Here is a 22,649-nt window from a genome sequence, read left to right on the forward strand (position 1 = left end):
AGAACAACAAGGTTTGGCCCGAGCACAAACATCACAAGACTGCACAAAAACTCGTACATCTCGAGACAGGGAAGGCCACCAGAAGGACCTAGCCACCAAATCCCTGGTACCAAAGATCCCGGGATGACCTGCCAACACAGAAGAATGAACCTCCGAGATGACTCTACTGGTCCAATCATCAGGAACAAACAGTCTACCAGGCGGGCAACGATCAGGTCTATCCGCCTGAAACTCCTGCAAAGCCCGTCGCAGGTCTGGGGAAACAGCAGATAATATCACCCCATCCTTAAGGATACCTGTAGGTTCAGAATCACCAGGGGAATCAGGCTCAAAACTCCTAGAAAGGGCATCCGCCTTCACATTTTTAGAACCTGGTAAGTATGAGACCACAAAATTAAACCGAGAGAAAAACAACGACCAGCGCGCCTGTCTAGGATTCAGGCGCCTGGCAGACTCAAGATAAATCAAATTCTTGTGATCGGTCAATACCACCACCTGATGTCTAGCCCCCTCAAGCCAATGACGCCACTCCTCAAAAGCCCACTTCATAGCCAAAAGCTCCCGATTACCAATATCATAATTTCGCTCGGCGGGCGAAAATTTTCGAGAAAAGAACGCACAAGGTCTCATCACGGAGCAGTCGGAACTTCTCTGCGACAAGACCGCCCCAGCTCCGATCTCGGAAGCATCGACCTCAACCTGAAAAGGAAGAGTAACATCAGGCTGACGCAACACAGGGGCGGAAGAAAAGCGGCGCTTAAGCTCCCGAAAGGCCTCCACAGCAGCAGGGGACCAATCAGCAACATCAGCACCCTTTTTGGTCAAATCAGTCAAAGGTTTAGCAACATCAGAAAAACCAGTTATAAATCGACGATAAAAATTAGCAAAGCCCAAAAATTTCTGAAGGCTCTTAAGAGAAGAAGGTTGCGTCCAATCACAAATAGCCCGAACCTTGACAGGATCCATCTCAATGGAAGAGGGGGAAAAAATGTACCCCAAAAAAGAAATCTTTTGAACCCCAAAAATACACTTAGAACCCTTCACACACAAGGAATTAGCCCGCAAAACCTGAAAAACCCTCCTGACCTGTTGGACATGAGAATCCCAGTCATCCGAAAAAATCAAAATATCATCCAGATACACGATCATAAATTTATCCAAATATTCACGGAAAATGTCATGCATAAAGGACTGAAAGACTGAAGGGGCATTTGAAAGACCAAAAGGCATTACCAAATACTCAAAATGGCCCTCGGGCGTATTAAATGCGGTTTTCCACTCATCCCCCTGCTTAATTCGCACCAAATTATACGCCCCACGGAGATCAATCTTAGAGAACCACTTAGCCCCCTTATGCGAGCAAACAAATCAGTCAGCAGTGGCAGAGGATACTGATATTTGACTGTAATTTTATTCAAGAGTCGATAATCAATACACGGCCTCAAAGAGCCATCTTTTTTAGATACAAAGAAAAAACCGGCTCCTAAGGGAGATGAAGAAGGACGAATATGTCCCTTTTCCAGGGACTCCTTAATATATTCTCGCATAGCAGCATGTTCAGGTACAGATAGATTAAATAAACGACCCTTTGGAAATTTACTGCCCGGAATCAGATCTATGGTACAATCGCAATCTCTGTGAGGAGGTAGTGAACCAAGCTTAGGCTCCTCAAAAACATCACGATAATCAGACAAAAATTCCGGAATCTCAGAGGGAATAGATGACGAAATGGAAACCAAAGGTACGTCCCCATGAGCCCCCTGACATCCCCAGCTTAATACAGACATAGCTTTCCAGTCAAGGACTGGGTTATGAGATTGTAACCATGGCAATCCGAGCACCAAAACATCATGTAGATTGTACAACACAAGGAAGCGAATCGTCTCCTGATGGTCTGGATTCATACGCATAGTCACTTGTGTCCAGTATTGTGGTTTATTACTAGCCAATGGCGTAGAGTCAATACCCTTCAGAGGTATAGGAACTTCCAGAGGCTCTAGATCAAACCCACAGCGCCTGGCAAAGGACCAATCCATTAGACTCAAAGCGGCGCCAGAGTCGACATAGGCATCCGCGGTAATTGACGATAATGAACAAATCAAGGTCACAGACAGAATAAACTTAGACTGTAAAGTGCCAATTGAAATAGACTTATCAACCTTTTTTGTACGTTTAGAGCATGCTGATATAACATGAGTTGAATCGCCACAATAGAAGCACAACCCATTTTTTCACCTAAAATTCTGCCGTTCGCTTCTAGACAGAATTCTATCACATTGCATATTTTCTGGAGCCTTCTCAGAAGACACCGCCAAATGGTGCACAGGTTTGCGCTCCCGCAAACGCCGATCAATCTGAATTGCCATTGTCATGGACTCATTCAGACCAGTAGGCGCAGGAAACCCCACCATAACATCTTTAATGGCATCAGAGAGACCCTCTCTGAAATTCGCCGCCAGGGCGCACTCATTCCACTGAGTAAGCACAGACCATTTACGAAATTTTTGGCAGTATATTTCAGCTTCATCTTGCCCTTGAGATAGGGCCATCAAGGTTTTTTCAGCCTGAATCTCTAAGTTAGGTTCCTCATAAAGCAACCCTAAAGCCAGAAAAAACGCATCCACATTGAGCAACGCAGGATCCCCTGGTGCCAATGCAAATGCCCAGTTTTGAGGGTCACCCCGCAGCAAGGAAATTACTATCTTAACCTGCTGTGCGGGATCTCCAGCGGAGCGAGATCTCAGGGAAAGAAATAATTTACAATTATTTTTGAAATTCAGGAAACGAGATCTATCCCCGGAGAAAAATTCTGGTATAGGAATTCTAGGTTCAGATATAGGAGCATGAATAACAAAATCCTGTAAATTTTGAACCTTCGTAGCAAGATTATTCAAACCTGTAACCAAACTCTGAGGATCCATTTTAATCAGGTGAGATCAGAGCCATTCAAGGATTAGAAGGAGAGAGAGAGAGACAAAGGCTGCAATTAGAGCAGAAATGCAACTGAGTCAACTAAAAAGCAAACTCAGAAGGAAAAAAAAAAAAAAAATCTGCAGACTTCTTTTTCTCTCCTTTCTTCTGCCAACGGTTTTAACCCTTGGCCGGCCATACTGTCATGGTTCCCAATGGCAAGGGAACGTCAGAGAACTTAAACAACAGAACAGCTCTTGGGTGATGGAATCTCGAGCTGACCGTGAGCTAAACCTACCACACAACTAACAGTGGCCGGGTGGCGTACCTACGTTTTATCCCTAGACGCCTAGTGCCAGCCGGAGAACTAACTAACCCTAATAGAGGAAAAGACAGACCTGGCTTACCTCTAGGGAAATTCCCCCAAAAAGGAGACAGAAGCCCCCCACATATATTGACGGTGAGTTCAGAGGAAAAGACATACGCAGTATGAAGGTAGGTTCAGCAAAGCGAGGTCCGCTTACTAGATAGTAAGAAGATACAATAGGGAACTTCACGGTCAGCTGAAAACCCTATTAAAATACCATCCCGAAATTACTTTAAGACTCATGTGTCAACTCATGACACCGGAGTGGTAATTTCGGCCCACAAGAGCTTCCAGCTACAGAAACATAACATAACTGTGAACTGGAACAAAAATGCAAAACAAACTTAGGACTAAGAGTCCAACTTAGCTGATAGTAGTCCAGAAGCAGGAACATGCAACAGAAAGGCTCTGGTTACATTGATGGCCGGCACTAGAATAACTGAGCAGCAAGGCTAAATAGGATACTCCCACATCCTGATGGAAACAGGTGAACAGAGAAAGTGAAGCACACAAGTCCAGTACCACCAGCGACCACCGGGGGAGCCCAAAAACCAAATTCACAATAGGACACTATCTGCCAGCTGTATCTAGATGACAATGTGATACACAGCAAGACCTTCACCAAGCACGTTGAACACTCCGTTTCTACAACATGGAGTCAAGCTAACGCCAAAGTGTGAAATATTCAAAAGACAAGTTCGATTACTGGGACAAATTGTGTCTGGAGATGGAAACACCCTGGACACAGCGGAAATCGCTCTGGTAATGGCCTTAAAAGACAAGCATCCATCTAATGTGGGGAAGCTGAGGAATGATCTTAGGATTCCTCTCCTATTACAGATTATAAGATTAGCCCCCAATGTTACAGATGAGACGGAGACATTCTGCCTTTTCACTTGATCGTTTATTAGGCACAGAACACATTATCCATAGAGATCTTAGTGACTGCGACTCCATCTTGTGATCACATAGATGATAAATGCCACAAACCTCCCAAAATACAAGAAATTATAGACAGCCCTAGAGAAATCCAAAAAGTATGGAGACCATATGGCTAAAGCAGTCGCTTCTCCCAACATGACCTCTGGATCAGCAGGTGGCTGGAAGAAAAAGTCAAACATGAAAGTTATGTTTCCTTTGTATGGAGGTAGGCCCCTCAAGGCTCCAAATGAAAAAAAATCAGATGACAAATGCATCAAAATGTTGTTCAACACAACTGAAGGTCAAATCCGGCTGGAATCTCTCCCGATACACAGAAAACAATTATGGCAGAAACTAGACGTTTGGCGGCATGAAGAAGAGCATGAAGAAGAGCAAAAAGAAGAACAAGAAGAAAAGCGTGAAGAAGAGCAAGAAGAAGAAGAGCATGGAGAAGAGCATGAAGAAGAGTATGTAGAGAAGCATGAAGAAGAGTATGTAGAGGAGCATGAAGAGGAGCATGAAGAAGAGCTTGGTGATATGGCCTGAACTGGTCTAACAAACCCACTACTAGCAGGGGCCCCACTGGTCTATTATACCCACTACTAGCAGGGGCCCCACTTTTCTAACATATCCACTGCTAGCAGGGGCTCCACTGGTCTAAAATACCCACTGCTAGCAAGGGTCTCACTGGTCTAATATACTCACTGCTAGCAGGGGACCTCACTGGTCTAACATACCCACTGCTAGCTGGGGCCCCGCTAATCTCATATACCAATTGCTAGTAGGGGCCCAACTGGTTTCACATACCAACTGCTAGCAGGCTCCTCCTGGTCTAATATACCCACTACTAGCAGTAGCCCCACTGGTCTAACATACCCACTGCTAGCGCGGCCCCCACTGGTCTAACATACCCACTGCTAGCAGGCTCCTCCTGGTCTAATATACCCACTACTAGCAGTAGCCCCACTGGTCTAACATACCCACTACTCGCAGGGGCCAAACGTTTCTACTATACCAGCTGCTAGAAAGGGCACCACTGGTCACATTGTGGTGATGAGATGGCTGGAGGGGCCCAATGGTCACACTACAGTGTTATGATGAGAGTACTTCTGGTAATGTTAAGGTAATGAGAATACTGAGAGGTCTAGACCAGAGTCCCTAATCTCCAGTCCTCACCAGACACTAACACATCTTGTTGTCAGAATGTCCTTAGAATTGCACAGATGATGGAATTATAGCCTGCACAATACTAAGGACATCCTGAAAACATGATGTGTTGGTGGCAGGTGAGTTCTAGAGATGGGGACTGGAGAGGTGAGGACTGGAGGTGAGGAATGGAGATGAAGACTGGAGGCGAGGGTTGGAGGCGAGGACTGGAGGCAAGGACTGGAAGCAAGGACTGGAGATGAGGATTTAAGATGAGGGCTGGAGGGCAGGCCTGGAGGGGAGAACTGGAGGTGAGGACTGGAGATGAGCACTTGAGGTGGGAACCTTGGTCTAGATTATTCTGTTTTCAGAAGATTATCCTGTAGAATACCTCATATAAGATGTTCTTAGAGGATCTTCAGCATTGGGGCCCAGGAGCTCCACACTAAAGGGTTATACAGGTCTCTGCAGCGTACAGTGAAATTCCGAACATCCTTCTCATTGTAGCTCTGCTCTTCTGTGGTCTTTATCACCTGGAAAAAAAACAAATATATTGTGCATGAGGAACCTCACGCTCCACTTCTCTACTCAATTCTGGAGTTGAGGATTAAAGGGGTTGTCTAAAAAGTGGACCAGCCCTTTAACCATGTGGCATGGTGTAATGAGAGTGAAGCTGTAGAATCTGGTGATTATGTGAAACCTGATGAGAATTCTAGTAGAGAAGTGAAATCTGTAGGACTTGTAGAACTTTTAAAGGTGGCACTTAGTGAAGATGTGGAATCTGGAAAGAATATGAAATCTGAGAACAGTCTAAAACTTGGCGACAAAGTGAATCCTGATGGAGATGTAAAAACTGGTCACAATTTAGGATCTGGTGAAATGTGGGACCTGCTGAACATTCAGGTTTTTGAGACAGATGTGGACAGGTCCCAAGACATCTTTTTTTTACAAGCTCCTCTTTTAGAGGAGCCTTGTGTCATAGACAATATAAGAACCTTGTCTTACTGACTTACACTCATTTCAAGGTCACCTTCACACATGAATCTTTTACTCACATTGGTGTTGTTTCGATAGTTGACCGACAGCTCGAACAGCAGAGGGAAGAAGGATGGATGATGGGTCCAAGATGGGTTTGACCAAATGATCTTCTCATTGGTGACAGACAAGTTCTCCGGGGACCGAGGCACCACTAGAAGACCAGAAACAAGAAAATTGAGTATAACAGTGAAGAGATTAACATTTATCCAACCTGAGACTGTGAGGATGTCTGTTTCTTATATAACACGGTGGGACGCCAGGAGGTGTGTGGTTGTCCAGTGGTTGCGGCAGGAGCAGGTATAACAGTGCAGGCAAGGAGATGTTTGTCAGAATATTGTCAGCAACAACAGCCTTGACAGCAGCAGTATTACAGTATAATGCAATACATGCTAAGCTTGCCGAGATGAGGAGACTTAAAGCTGCAATGCTCCTCTGGGAAATATGCTAATTATGCAAATTGTCTCTTCAGAGAGGAAGAGAACTAGAACTCTAGTGCCACCTATTGGAAGTAGCAATCCTACAAGACAATGTTGACCCTTTAACGAGCCTTGTCACATGACTTAGGATAATAACCAAACCAGAAGAAACGGTACTTCTTGGATATCGGTCGGACGCCTCTCACACAGCCAAACCAGATCTCCACTTTGCACTGACGAGGGGCAGTTCCCGAAACACAGTGTCTGCAAATTGAGATTCTGCTTTGGCTATTATCCTAAGTCATGTGACCAGGCTCGTTAAAGGGTCGACATTGACTTGTAGGATTGCTACTTCCAATAGATGGCACTATAGTTCTAGTTCTCTTCCTCTCTGAAGAGACAATTTGCATAATTAGTATAATGCAATAAATGTTTTATGGGAAACTACTCTTCAGCATACACAAACATGAAACCATTCCCAAAGTACGGCTAATTTTTTATAAATGGTTTGGTTGGCAACAAGTCATAGCTTCTTCACTTTTAAAACAGTACTCCTGTTTTGTCTGCTGATCAAAAGGTGATACTTTTTGGATGGTTTGATAAAAACAACCTTTTTAATTGTTTTTAATAATTTTGTGACTAGAAAACCAGATGTGGACCACAAAAAGTTATTTTTTTATTCCTAGTTGAGAAAAAAATCACTTATTTACGTTCAAAAGAGCACAACTGTATTGTTTCCTTAACTAAAGAGACAGCTTCATCACTAGGCATCCAAAAATTATCACTTCAATTAGCAAAGTGCTAAGCTCTTGATACTACCCAAACAGAAATCATTTTTAGACCCAATCATGTGAAAATGTCAGAATTTCTTCCATCAGTACCACCTGACTATAAACCTCATCAATTCATGCATCTTCCTCCCAAAAGGGATAATTTTTGGACTGTTTATACAATATGATTAGCATAACAAGCCCGAAACTGCACTGCGTGGTTAAATCCACTGCTGGTTACCACCGCTTACCATCTGTCTTCTCCAGATGTCATTTGGACATCAAAAGGCTGTGTTTGCATTACACAGCTCAAAGGGGGCTTCGAGGGGAAATCAGTGGTCTGCATATTTTAAAGGTACTTAAAGGTTTTCTAGTTATGCAGCAAACTAAACCTTTTGGAAAAATTCTGTAAAGTCAGAGAATTTGAATTTCAAAAGATCCACTCTTCTCTATTACTCACCAATATCTCGGATATAGATGGACATGTGTCCTGTCCTATATTCACCGTCAGACATGAGCTCGACATACACATTAAAGGGATGCACCTGCTCCTCAAAAGGACAGAAACCACGAAGAGGAATGTCAAACACAAAAAGCTGATTGCCTTCCTGTGAGATCCTCATTTCCTTCCAGCCTTGGTCCATTTTGGAGCTGAAGGACAAACCGGTGAATATGTAACCTGACAGAAGATTGTTTATGAGATCCAGGCACAATGGGTCCATGAAATTCCACTTACTTGTTGGACTTTGCTCTCACCAGACTTTCTTTTTTGAGGTTTTCAGCCAGGGAACAGTGGAGAACATGGCTGGTATGTGAATCCACAGAGCAAGAGAAGGACAAGGGATTGTGTCCTAAGGGAATGGAAGTGTGGAAGGACTGATGAGATACCTATCATAACATTTGGAGGAGATCATATGAGGAGTGCTACATGATCCTTATAAAAGGAGTGGGGCAGGAAGGACTGATGAGATCCAACTAAACCTTGTGGAGGAGATCATTTGGGGAGCTCTACATATTCCCTATAGAGCAGTGGGACAGAACGGACTGACGAAATCCAATTGAATGTTGTGAAACAAATCATGTTGGGGCGCTCTACATGATCCCTACAGAGGAAAGGGACAGGACTCACTGACGAGATCTCTACCATAACCTTATGGAGGAGATCATGTGATGAGCAGGGCAGGAATGACTGACGAGATCCCTAATAAACCTTGTGGAGGAGATCATGTAAGGAACACTACATGATCCCTATAGAGCAGTGTGACAGGAGGGACTGTATGATGCCCGGTCCAGTGTGTGGATGACCCAGTCAAAGTCAATTATCCATGGGCAATAAATTTAGAGGGGATTTCCCATCATCCTGCATTCCTCCCATCCCTCACAGTGTTCAGGGGCCCTGCCCCCACACAGTATTACATTTGTGCCCCCTGGAGTCAGTGTTGTACTGGCAGTTTGTGTCATTTATCTCCATGTAATAGTTCTGAGTCCACCCAGTTGGAGATGATGGCGATGTGGTCCTTACCTCCGTCTATCAGTAGGTACTGGGAGTAGGTTTGGGCACCGTTGGTGCAGGTGTAGAGGCCGGTGCAGCGGTGTCTCAGAGGGCGCAGGTGAAGAGTCTTCTGGGGCACTGAGTCATTACACTTGTGACGTGGAAACGACCAGTTCATTTCCTGGGCTTCTAGCGGACACTCGAGGACATGCATCGCCTTTTCCTTCACAGCATAATCTAGAAGGAAGGGGTGTACAGAGCATGTGAGAGGACCCCAGTATGGTGGGACCGTCTATTGTACAACATAGAGGAAGCCATGTATACAGCGATGTTCCACCGCGGCAGGACTAATGCACGTGATGTGGTGTCGTATGTACTGCCATGTACATGGGGAGACATAACAGTACACAAAGAAAATGGGAGACGTTTATTAGCATCCGGGATAGGACCTGTGCACAGTATATACCGTATGGGAGTAAACATACTAGGTTCTCTGCTGTATGTATGCCCACAGTGGGTTCTCTGCTGTATGTATGCCCACAGTGGGTTCTCTGCTGTATGTATGCCCACAGTGGGTTCTCTGCTGTATGTATGCCCACAGTGGGTTCTCTGCTGTATGTATGCCCACAGTGGGTTCACTGTTTTATGTATGCCCACAGTGGGTTCTCTGCTGTATGTATGCCCACAGTGGGTTCTCTGCTGTATGTATGCCCACAGTGGGTTCTCTGCTGTATGTATGCCCACAGTGGGTTATCTGCTGTATGTATGTCCACAGTGGGTTCTCTGCTGTATGTATGCCCTGTTGTGAGCTGTGTTTCTGGGCTCCCTCTGGTGGTCACTAACGGTATTGTGTTAGGTATGTCTTGTTGCAGGCCTGAGCTCCAGCTGTGTCGTTAAGCAGCGGGTGTTTCCTATTTGAGTCTCCTCTGGACTCAGTCTCTTGCCTGGCATCGTTGTATCCAGACCTATTTGGTCTCCTCCGGATTCCTTTCAGTCTGCCTCATGCAAGAAAAGCGAAGTCTGTTTTGTACAATTTGGATCGTTTGCATTATTCAGTGTTTTTGTCCAGCTTGCTTTACATTTGATTTTTGACTTGCTGGAAGCTCTAGGGGGCTGATATTCTCCCTCCACACCGTCAGTCGGTGTGGGGGTTCTTGAATGTTCAGCGTGGATGTTTTGTAGGGTTTTCTGCTAACCGCATAGTCCACTATCTATTTTCTGCTATCTAGACTATTGGGCCTCACTTTGCTGAATCTAGTTCATCTCTACGTTTGTGTTTTCCTCTTGCCTCACCGTTATTATTTGTTAGGGGCTTTCTATATCTTTGGGGTTCAATTTCTCTGGAGGCAAGTGAGGTCTTATTTTTTCCCTCTAGGGGTAGTCAGTTCTCCGGCTGGCTCGAGACATCTAGAACCAACGTAGGCACGTTCACCGGCTACTTTTAGTTGTTTGTGTCAGGATCAGGTATGTGGTTAGCCCAGTTTCCACCTCCCTAGAGCAGTATTTATATTTTTGCTATCTTGCCGGAATATCAGAGATCCTCTGCCATTGGGATCATAACAGAATGCCAGGCCCAAAAGAAAATGTTTAATGCATCGCAGAAGCGGGATTAAAAAGAAGTTCTGAGTTTTTTTTGTTTGTTTTTTTTTGCTGCAGTTTGCCTAGCTTCTTCCATCCCCTTTTTCTCTGAGTGGCTGAAACTCTGCTGCAGATATGAATGTCCAGACTTTGACTTCTAGTGTGGATCAGCTTGCTGTTAGGGTGCAAAGCATTCAGGATTTTGTTATCCATAGCCCTATGTCTGAACCAAAAATACCTATTCCTGAGCTGTTTTTTGGAGATAGATCTAAATTCCAGAATTTTAGGAATAATTGTAAATTGTTTCTGTCTCTGAAACCTCGTTCCTCTGGTGATTCCGCTCAGCAAGTTAAGATTGTTATTTCCTTCTTGCGCGGCGACCCTCAAGATTGGGCCTTCTCTCTGGCGCCAGGAGATCCTGCATTGGTGAATGTTGATGCGTTTTTCCTGGCACTTGGTTTGCTTTATGAGGAGCCTAATCGTGAAAATCAGGCTGAAAAAATGTTGCTGGTTATCTCTCAGGGTCAGGACGAAGCTGAGGTATATTGCCAAAAATTTCGGAAATGGTCCATGCTTACTCAATGGAATGAGTGTGCACTGGCCGCAAATTTCAGAAATGGTCTTTCTGAAGCCATTAAAGATGTGATGGTGGGGTTTCCTATCCCTACAGGTCTGAATGATTCAATGGCTCTAGCCATTCAAATTGATCGACGTTTGCGGGAGCGCAAATCTGTTAATCCTTCGGCGGTGCTGTCTGAACGGTCACCTGATTCTATGCAATGTGACAGAATTCTGACCAGAGCCGAGCGACAAAATCATAGACGTCAAAATGGGTTGTGTTTCTACTGTGGTGATTCAACACATGTTATCTCAGCATGCTCTAAACGTTTAAAGAAAAAAGTTAATCCTGTCGCCATTGGTACTTTTCAGCCTAAGTTTATTTTGTCTGTGACTTTAATTTGTTCATTATCTTCTTACTCAGTTATGGCTTTTGTGGATTCTGGTGCTGCTTTAAGTCTGATGGATTTGTCGTTTGCCAGGCGCTGCGGTTTTGTCCTGGAGCCTTTGGAAAATCCTATTCCTCTTAGAGGAATTGATTCTACGCCATTGGCAGAGAATAAACCTCAGTATTGGACGCAGGTGACCATGTGCATGACTCCTGTACATCAGGAGGTGATTCGTTTTTTGGTACTGCATAAAATGCATGATGTTGTCGTTTTGGGTCTGCCATGGTTACAGGCCCATAATCCAGTTTTAGATTGGAAAGCTATGTCTGTGTCTAGTTGGGGGTGTCAGGGGATTCATGGCGATTCTCCATTGGTGTCTATTGCTTCTTCTACTCCTTCTGAGATCCCTGAGTTTTTGTCAGACTTTCAGGATGTATTTAATGAGGCCAGGTCCAGTGCCCTTCCTCCTCATAGGGATTGTGATTGTGCTATAAATTTGATTCCTGGTAGTAAGTTTCCTAAGGGACGACTCTTTAATTTATCTGTGCCAGAACATGCCGCGATGCGGAGTTATATAAAGGAGTCTTTGGAGAAGGGACATATTCGCCCATCCTCGTCCCCTCTTGGTGCAGGATTCTTTTTTGTGGGCAAGAAAGACGGGTCTCTGAGACCTTGTATTGATTATCGTCTTCAGAATAAGATCACTGTTAAATTTCAGTATCCTTTGCCATTGTTGTCTGATTTGTTTGCTCGGATTAAGGGATCCAGTTGGTTCACCAAGATAGATCTTCGTGGTGCGTATAACCTTGTGCGCATAAAGCAGGGAGATGAATGGAAAACGGCATTTAATACGCCTGAGGGTCATTTTGAGTACCTGGTGATGCCTTTCGGATTATCTAATGCTCCTTCTGTGTTTCAGTCCTTCATGCATGACATCTTCCGGAAATATCTGGATAAATTTATGATTATTTATCTGGATGATATTTTGTTTTTTTCTGATGATTGGGAGTCCCATGTGAACCAGGTCAGGATGGTGTTTCAGGTTTTGCGGGAGAATGCTCTATTTGTGAAGGGCTCAAAATGTATCTTTGGAGTACAGAAGGTTTCTTTTTTGGGTTTTATTTTTTCCCCTTCTACTGTGGAGATGGACCCAGTCAAGGTCCGTGCCATTCATGACTGGACTCAGCCCACGTCTGTTAAGAGCCTGCAGAAGTTCTTGGGCTTTGCTAATTTTTACCGTCGTTTTATCGCTAATTTCTCCAGCGTGGTTAAACCTTTGACGGATATGACCAAGAAGGGTTCTGATGTTGCGAATTGGTCTCCTGCGGCCGTGGAGGCTTTTCGGGAGCTGAAGCGTCGGTTTACTTCAGCGCCAGTCTTGTGCCAGCCGGATGTCTCTCTTCCCTTCCAGGTTGAAGTTGATGCTTCTGAAATTGGTGCAGGGGCTGTTTTGTCGCAAAAAAGTTCTGATGGCTCCGTGATGAAGCCATGCGCCTTCTTTTCAAGGAAATTTTCGCCTGCTGAGCGGAACTATGATGTTGGTAATCGGGAGTTGTTGGCCATGAAGTGGGCATTTGAGGAGTGGCGACATTGGCTCGAGGGAGCTAGACATCGTGTGGTGGTCTTGACTGATCATAAAAATCTGATTTACCTCGAGTCTGCCAAGCGCCTGAATCCTAGACAGGCCCGTTGGTCGTTGTTTTTCTCCCGTTTTGACTTTGTGGTCTCGTACCTGCCTGGTTCGAAGAACGGGAAGGCTGATGCACTTTCTAGGAGTTTTGTGCCTGATTCTCCGGGAGTCTCTGAGCTGGCTGGTATTCTCAGAGAGGGAGTAATTTTGTCTGCCATTTCCCCAGATTTGCGACGAGGGCTGCAAAAATTTCAGGCTGATAGGCCTGATCGTTGTCCACCAGAGAGATTGTTTGTCCCTGATGGATGGACCAACAGAGTTATTTCTGAGGTTCATTCTTCGGTGTTGGCGGGACATCCTGGGATTTTCAGTACCAGAGATTTGGTGGCCAGGTCCTTTTGGTGGCCTTCCTTGTCGCGGGATGTGCGTTCTTTTGTGCAGTCCTGTGGGATTTGTGCTCGGGCTAAGCCTTGCTGTTCTCGTGCCAGCGGGTTGCTTTTGCCCTTGCCTATCCCAAAGAGGCCTTGGACGCACATTTCCATGGATTTCATTTCGGATCTTCCGGTGTCTCGGAAGATGTCTGTCATCTGGGTGGTGTGCGATCGGTTTTCTAAAATGGTCCATTTGGTGCCCTTGCCTAAGTTGCCTTCCTCCTCTGATTTGGTTCCTTTGTTCTTTCAGAATGTGGTTCGTTTGCATGGCATCCCTGAGAATATTGTATCTGACAGAGGATCCCAGTTTGTTTCCAGATTCTGGCGATCCTTTTGTGCTAAGATGGGTATTGATTTGTCTTTTTCGTCGGCTTTTCATCCTCAGACTAATGGCCAGACCGAGCGAACTAATCAGACGTTAGAGACTTATTTGAGATGTTTTGTTTCTGCTGATCAGGACGACTGGGTTACCTTTTTGCCACTGGCCGAGTTTGCCCTTAATAATCGGGCTAGTTCTGCCACCTTGGTTTCACCCTTTTTCTGCAACTCTGGTTTTCATCCTCGTTTCTCCTCGGGTCAGGTTGAACCTTCTGACTGTCCTGGGGTTGATTCTGTGGTGGATAGGTTGCAGCGGATTTGGAACCATGTGGTGGACAATTTGAAATTGTCACAAGACAAGGCCCAGCGGTTTGCCAACCGCCGCCGCGGTGTGGGTCCCCGACTTCGTGTTGGGGATTTGGTTTGGTTGTCTTCTCGGCATGTTCCTTTGAAAGTCTCCTCTCCTAAGTTCAAGCCTCGCTTTATCGGTCCTTATAAGATTTTGGAAATCCTTAACCCGGTGTCTTTTCGCTTGGACCTTCCAGCGTCTTTTGCTATTCATAATGTGTTCCATAGGTCCTTGTTGCGGCGGTACGTGGTGCCTATGGTTCCTGCTGTTGAGCCTCCTGCCCCGGTTTTGGTTGAGGGCGAGTTGGAGTACGTGGTGGAGAAGATTCTGGATTCTCGTATCTCTAGACGGAAACTCCAGTATTTAGTTAAGTGGAAAGGCTATGGTCAGGAGGATAATTCCTGGGTTGTCGCCTCTGATGTTCATGCGGCTGATTTGGTTCATGCCTTTCACGCTGCTCATCCTGATCGCCCTGGGGGTCTTGGTGAGGGTTCGGTGACCCCTCCTCAAGGGGGGGGGGGGTACTGTTGTGAGCTGTGTTTCTGGGCTCCCTCTGGTGGTCACTAACGGTATTGTGTTAGGTATGTCTTGTTGCAGGCCTGAGCTCCAGCTGTGTCGTTAAGCAGCGGGTGTTTCCTATTTGAGTCTCCTCTGGACTCAGTCTCTTGCCTGGCATCGTTGTATCCAGACCTATTTGGTCTCCTCCGGATTCCTTTCAGTCTGCCTCATGCAAGAAAAGCTAAGTCTGTTTTGTACAATTTGGATCGTTTGCATTATTCAGTGTTTTTGTCCAGCTTGCTTTACATTTGATTTTTGACTTGCTGGAAGCTCTAGGGGGCTGATATTCTCCCTCCACACCGTCAGTCGGTGTGGGGGTTCTTGAATGTTCAGCGTGGATGTTTTGTAGGGTTTTCTGCTAACCGCATAGTCCACTATCTATTTTCTGCTATCTAGACTATTGGGCCTCACTTTGCTGAATCTAGTTCATCTCTACGTTTGTGTTTTCCTCTTGCCTCACCGTTATTATTTGTTGGGGGCTTTCTATATCTTTGGGGTTCAATTTCTCTGGAGGCAAGCGAGGTCTTATTTTTTCCCTCTAGGGGTAGTCAGTTCTCCGGCTGGCTCGAGACGTCTAGAACCAACGTAGGCACATTCACCGGCTACTTTTAGTTGTTTGTGTCAGGATCAGGTATGCGGTTAGCCCAGTTTCCACCTCCCTAGAGCAGTATTTATATTTTTGCTATCTTGCCGGAATATCAGAGACCCTCTGCCATTGGGATCATAACAATGCCCACAGTGGGTTCTCTGCTGTATCTATGCCCACAGTGGGTTCTCTGCTGTATGTATCCCCACAGTGGGTTCTCTGCTGTATGTATGCCCACAGTGGGTTCTCTGCTGTATGTATGCCCACAGTGGGTTCTCTGCTGTATGTATGCCCACAGTGGGTTCACTGCTGTATGTATGCCCACAGTGGGTTCTCTGCTGTATGTATGCCCACAGTGGGTTCTCTGTTGTATGTATGCCCACAGTGGGTTCTCTGCTGTATGTATGCCCACAGTGTGTTCTCTGCTGTATGTATGCCCACAGTGTGTTCTCTGCTGTATGTATGCCCACAGTGGGTTCTCTGCTGTATGTATGCCCACAGTGGGTTCACTGCTGTATGTATGCCCACAGTGGGTTCACTGCTGTATGTATTCCCACAGTGGGTTCTCTGCTGTATGTATGCCCACAGTGGGTTCTCTGCTGTATGTATGCCCACAGTGGGTTCTCTGCTGTATGTATGTCCACAGTGGGTTCTCTGCTGTATGTATGTCCACAGTGGGTTCTCTGCTGTATGTTTGCCCACAGTGGGTTCTCTGCTGTATGTATGCCCACAGTGGGTTCTCTGCTGTATGTATGTCCACAGTGGGTTCTCTGCTGTATGTATGTCCACAGTGGGTTTTCTGTTATGATCCTAGTGGCAAGGATCGCAGGTAGGACTAGCTAAGTAACTGAACAGACTACTTGCTCTGGGGAAGTGGTAACTAGATTGACCGCAACCTGATCCTATCCGCAAGCAACTATAGGCAGCCGTGGAACGTTACCTAAAAATCCTAGACGTCTCGTCACGGCTTGAGAAACTGACTATTCCTGGAGGGAAAGTAAGTCCTCACTTGCCTCAGTGGAATGACCCCAAAGATATAGAATAGCCCCCCACAAATATTAACGGTGAGTTAAGGGGAAAGCACAAACGCAGAGATGAAATCAGATTTAGCAAATGAGGCCCGCTAATACTAGATAGCAGAAAATAGGAAGGAAACTGTGCGGTCAATAAAAAACCCTATTCAAAATATCCACGCAGAGATTGCTCGAGCCCCAGCACCAACTAACGGTGCGGGGGAAGCAACTCCGTACCCCAGAGCTTACCAGCAAAAATAAATCACATGTTAGCAAGCTGGACTAGACTCATCATACACAGAAATCATATTGCAGGCAGAAGAGCAAAAAATATTCAAACAGAACTTAGCTTATCCTGAAGAGGCAGAAAATGAGATAATCAGGAGTAATCAGAATAGCACTGAATACATTGACAGCTGGCAACAAGTGGAAGTGAAGCAGAGCTAAATAGGAGCCTCCCTGGTGAATAACGAGGCAGCTGATCCAGCAGACCCGCAGGATAATAAACCAAACCACCAGAGGGAGCCAAAAAACCAAAGTCACACAATACCATCTGTGACCACAAGAGGGAGCCTAAAAAAACGGAGTTCACAACAGTACCCCCCCCTTGAGGAGGGGTCACCGAACCCTCATCAAAACCCCCAGGGCGATCAGGGTGAGCCACATGGAAGGCACAAACCAAATCGGCCGCATGAACATCAGAGGCGACAACCCAGGAATTATCCTCCTGACCATAGCCTTTCCACTTAACCAAATACTGAAGCCTCCGTCTAGAAATACGAGAATCCAAGATCTTCTCCACCACGTATTCCAATTCTCCCTCAACCAGCACAGGGGCAGGAGGCTCAACCGAAGGAACCACAGGCACCACATACCTCCGCAACAACGACCGATGGAACACATTATGAATGGCAAACGATGCCGGGAGGTCCAAACGAAATGACACAGGGTTAAGGACTTCCAAAATCTTATAAAGACCAATAAACCGAGGCTTAAACTTAGGAGAGGAGACCTTCATAGGAACAAAGCGAGAAGACAACCACACCAAATCCCCAACGCGAAGTCGGGGACCCACACAGCGACGGCGGTTGGCAAAGCGCTGAGCCTTCTCTTGTGACAGCTTCAAATTGTCCACCACATGATTCCAAATCTGATGCAACCTATCCACCACAACATCCACTCCAGGACAGTCAGAAGACTCCACCTGACCCGAGGAAAAACGAGGATGAAACCCTGAATTACAAAAAAAAGGCGAAACCAAAGTAGCAGAACTAGCCCGATTATTAAGGGCAAACAAAGCCAATGGCAAAAAAGTCACCCAGTCTTCCTGATCAGCAGAAACAAAACATCTTAAATAGGTTTCCAAAGTCTGATTAGTGCGCTCGGTTTGGCCATTCGTCTGAGGATGGAAGGCCGACGAAAAAGACAAATTAATGCCCATCTTAGCACAAAAGGTCCGCCAAAATCTAGACACAAACTGGGATCCTCTGTCGGAAACAATATTTTCAGGGATCCCGTGCAAACGAACCACATTTTGAAAAAACAGAGGAACCAACTCGGAGGAGGAAGGCAACTTAGGCAAGGGCACCAAATAGACCATTTTAGAAAAACGATCCCACACCACCCAAATGACCGACATTCTCTGAGAGTCAGGGAGATCTGAAATAAAATCCATGGAAATGTGCGTCCAAGGCCTCTTCGGGACAGGCAAAGGCAACAACAAGCCACTGGCACGAGAACAGCAAGGCTTAGCCCGAGCACAAATTCCACAAGACTGCACAAAGGAACGCACATCCCGCGACAAGGAAGGCCACCAGAAGGACCTAGCCACCAAATCTCTGGTACCAAAAATCCCAGGATGGCCTGCCAACACCGAAGAATGAACCTCGGAAATAACTCTGCTGGTCCATCTATCCGGGACAAACAGTCTCTCCGGTGGACAACGGTCAGGTCTATCCGCCTGAAACTCCTGCAGCACTCGTCGCAAATCTGGGGAGATGGCAGACAAAATCACCCCTTCTCTGAGGATACCAGCTGGCTCTGAATCACCAGGAGAGTCAGGCACAAAGCTCCTAGAAAGAGCATCAGCCTTCACATTCTTCGAACCAGGCAGGTATGAGACCACGAAATCAAAACGAGAGAAAAACAACGACCAACGAGCCTGTCTAGGATTCAGCCGCTTGGCCGACTCGAGATAAATCAAATTCTTGTGATCAGTCAAGACCACCACACGATGCTTAGCTCCCTTGAGCCAATGTCGCCACTCCTCAAATGCCCACTTCATAGCCAACAACTCCCGATTACCAACATCATAATTCCGCTCGGCAGGCGAAAACTTTCTTGAAAAGAAAGCACATGGCTTCTTCACAGAGCCATCAGAGCTTCTCTGCGACAAAACAGCCCCCGCTCCAATCTCAGAAGCATCAACCTCGACCTGGAAAGGAAGGGAGACGTCTGGCTGACATAAGACCAGAGCCGAAGAAAACCGGCGCTTCAGCTCCCGAAAGGCCTCCACAGCCGCAGGAGACCAATTAGTAACATCAGAACCCTTCTTGGTCAAATCCGTCAATGGCTTAACAACACCAGAAAAATTAGCGATGAAGCGACGGTAAAAATTAGCAAAACCCAAGAACTTCTGAAGCCTCTTAACAGATGTAGGCTGAGTCCAGTCATGAATAGCCTGAACCTTGACTGGGTCCATCTCAATAGCAGAAGGAGAAAATATGAAACCCAAAAAAGAGACCTTCTGGACTCCAAAAAGACATTTTGAGCCCTTCACAAATAAAGCATTGGCACGCAGGACCTGAAACACCATCCTGACCTGCTTAACATGGGACTCCCAATCATCCGAAAAAACCAGAATATCATCCAGATACACAATCATAAATTTATCCAGATATTCGCGGAAGATGTCGTGCATAAAGGACTGAAAGACAGAAGGAGCGTTAGAAAGTCCAAAAGGCATCACCAAGTACTCAAAATGGCCTTCGGGCGTATTAAATGCAGTTTTCCATTCATCACCCTGCTTAATACGCACAAGGTTATACGCACCACGAAGATCTATCTTGGTGAACCAACTAGACCCCCTAATGCGAGCAAACAGATCAGATAACAATGGCAAAGGATACTGAAATTTGACCGTGATTTTGTTTAGAAGGCGATAATCAATACAAGGTCTTAAGGAACCATCCTTCTTAGCCACAAAAAAGAACCCCGCACCAAGAGGGGAGGAGGAGGGGCGAATAAGTCCTTTCTCCAAAGACTCTTTTATATAACTCCGCATAGCAGCATGCTCCGGCACTGACAAATTGAAAAGTCGTCCCTTAGGAAACTTACTACCAGGAATCAAATTTATAGCCCAATCACAATCCCTATGAGGAGGTAGAGAACTGAGTTTGGGCTCATCAAATACATCCTGGTAATCTGACAAAAACGCAGGGACCTCAGAAGGAGTGGATGAAGCAATTGACACCACAGGCGCGTCGCCATGAATTCCCTGACAACCCCAACTTGACACAGACATTGCTTTCCAATCCAGGACTGGATTATGAGTCTACAACCATGGCAGGCCCAACACGACAACATCATGCAAATTATGCAATACAAGAAAGCGAATCACCTCCTGATGAACAGGAGTCATGCACATGGTCACTTGTGTCCAGTACTGAGGTTTATTCGTAGCCAATGGTGTAGCATCAATTCCCCTTAGTGGAATAGGGAATTTTAAAGGCTCCAAAACAAAACCACAGCGCCTGGCAAATGACAAATCCATCAGACTCAGGGCAGCACCTGAATCCACAAAAGCCATAACCGGGTAAGATGACAGGGAACAAATCAGGGTAACAGACAAAATAAACTTAGGCTGTAAAGTACCGATGGTGACAGATTTATCAATCTTTTTTGTGCGCTTAGAGCATGCTGAGATAACATGAGCTGAGTCACCACAGTAAAAGCACAACCCATTTTGCCGTCTATAATTTTGGTCAGAATTCTATCACATTGCATAGACTCAGGTGTCTGTTCAGAAGACACCGCCAAATGGTGCGCAGGTTTGCGCTCCCGCAAACGCCGATCAATCTGAATGGCCAGAGTCATTGACTCATTCAGACCTGCAGGCGTAGGGAACCCCACCATGACATTCTTAATGGCTTCAGAAAGACCTTTTCTGAAATTTGCAGCCAGGGCACACTCATTCCATTGAGTAAGCACCGACCATTTCCGAAATTTCTGGCAGTACACCTCTGCATCATCTTGCCCCTGAGAGAGGGCCAACAACGCTTTTTCAGCCTGGTTCTCAAGATTAGGTTCCTCATAGAGCAATCCAAGGGCCAGAAAAAACGCATCCACACAGAGCAACGCAGGATCCCCTGGAGCCAATGCGAAAGCCCAATCTTGAGGATCGCCACGCAAGAAAGAAATAATAATCTTAACTTGCTGAACAGAATCCCCAGAGGAACGAGGTTTCAAAGAAAGAAACAACTTACAATTGTTCTTAAAATTCAGGAACCTAGATCTATCTCCAGAAAACAACTCCGGAATAGGTATTCTAGGCTCTGACATAGGAGTGTGAACAACAAAATCCTGAATACTTTGTACCCTTGCAGCAAGATGATCTACACTGGAGGCTAAACTCTGGATATCCATATCAGCAGCTGAACTCAGAGCCACACCAAGATTAAGAGGAGGAAAGAAGCCAGACACACAGCAGCTAGACACACGGCAGCAAAAAAAAAAAAAAATATCTCCAAGCTTCTTTTCTCCTGCTTCTGCCATGCAATTAACACTTTACTGGGCCGGCTGTACTGTTATGATCCTAGTGGCAAGGATCGCAGGTCGGACTAGCTAAGTAACTGAACAGACTACTAGCTCTGGGGAAGTGGTAACTAGATTGACCGCAACCTGATCCTATCCGCAAACAACTATAGGCAGCCGTGGAACGTTACCTAAAAATCCTAGACGTCTCGTCACGGCCTGAGAAACTGACTATTCCTGGAGGGAAAGTAAGTCCTCACTTGCCTCAGTGGAATGACCCCAAAGATATAGAATAGCCCCCCACAAATATTAACGGTGAGTTAAGGGGAAAGCACAAACGCAGAGATGAAATCAGATTTAGCAAATGAGGCCCGCTAATACTAGATAGCAGAAAATAGGAAGGAAACTGTGCGGTCAATAAAAAACCCTATTCAAAATATCCACGCAGAGATTGCTCGAGCCCCCGCACCAACTAACGGTGCGGGGGAAGCAACTCCGTACCCCAGAGCTTACCAGCAAAAATAAATCACATGTTAGCAAGCTGGACTAGACTCATCATACACAGAAATCATATTGCAGGCAGAAGAGCAAAAAATATTCAAACAGAACTTAGCTTATCCTGAAGAGGCAGAAAACGAGATAATCAGGAGTAATCAGAATAGCACTGAATACATCGACAGCCGGCAACAAGTGGAAGTGAAGCAGAGCTAAATAGGAGCCTCCCTGGTGAATAACGAGGCAGCTGATCCAGCAGACCCGCAGGATAATAAACCAAACCACCAGAGGGAGCCAAAAAACCAAAGTCACACAATACCATCTGTGACCACAAGAGGGAGCCTGAAAACGGAGTTCACAACAGTTCTCTGCTATATGTATGCCCACAGTGGGTTCTCTGCTGCATGTATGCCCACAGTGGGTTCTCTGCTGTATGTATGCCCACAGTGGGTTCTCTGCTGTATGTATGCCCACAGTGGGTTCTCTGCTGTATGTATGCCCACAGTGGGTTCTCTGCTGTATGTTTGCCCACCGTGGGTTCTCTGCTGTATGTATGCCCACAGTGGGTTCTCTGCTCTATGTATGCCCACAGTGGGTTCACTGCTGTATGTTTGCCCACAGTGGGTTCCCTATTGTATGTATGCCCACAGTGGGTTCACTGCTGTATGTATGCCCACAGTGGGTTCTCTGCTGTATGTATGCCCACAGTGGGTTCACTGCTGTTTGTTTGCCCACAGTGGGATCACTGCTGTATGTATGTTCACAGTGGGTTCTCTGCTGTATGTATGCCCACAGTGGGTTCTCTGCTGTATGTATGCCCACAGTGGGTTCACTGCTGTATGTATGCCCACAGTGGGTTCACTGCTGTATGTTTGCCCACAGTGAGTTCACAGCTGTATGTATGCCCACAGTGGGTTCACTGCTGTATTTAT

The 22,649-nt window shown here is 45.9% G+C and overlaps 1 protein-coding gene across 1 annotated transcript in view; it reads right to left on the reverse strand.

Moving 5' to 3' along the window:
• Positions 1-4,163: 4,163 nt before the first annotated feature.
• The window catches only part of LOC143793334 (interleukin-12 subunit beta-like), a 71,298-nt gene continuing 52,812 nt past the window's right edge, over positions 4,164-22,649 (reverse strand). The window contains exons 3-8 of the mRNA XM_077280218.1: positions 9,091-9,297; positions 8,305-8,419; positions 8,029-8,219; positions 6,400-6,533; positions 5,736-5,877; positions 4,164-4,377 (exon numbers count right to left, since the gene is read on the reverse strand). Of these exons, the coding sequence (XP_077136333.1) occupies positions 5,752-5,877; positions 6,400-6,533; positions 8,029-8,219; positions 8,305-8,419; positions 9,091-9,297 (773 nt within the window). The 3' untranslated portion in view covers positions 4,164-4,377; positions 5,736-5,751. The remainder of the gene's footprint in view (positions 4,378-5,735; positions 5,878-6,399; positions 6,534-8,028; positions 8,220-8,304; positions 8,420-9,090; positions 9,298-22,649) is intronic.

This window comes from Ranitomeya variabilis, chromosome 1, assembly GCF_051348905.1.
Source record: "Ranitomeya variabilis isolate aRanVar5 chromosome 1, aRanVar5.hap1, whole genome shotgun sequence".
NCBI classification, from domain to species: Eukaryota; Metazoa; Chordata; class Amphibia; order Anura; family Dendrobatidae; genus Ranitomeya; species Ranitomeya variabilis.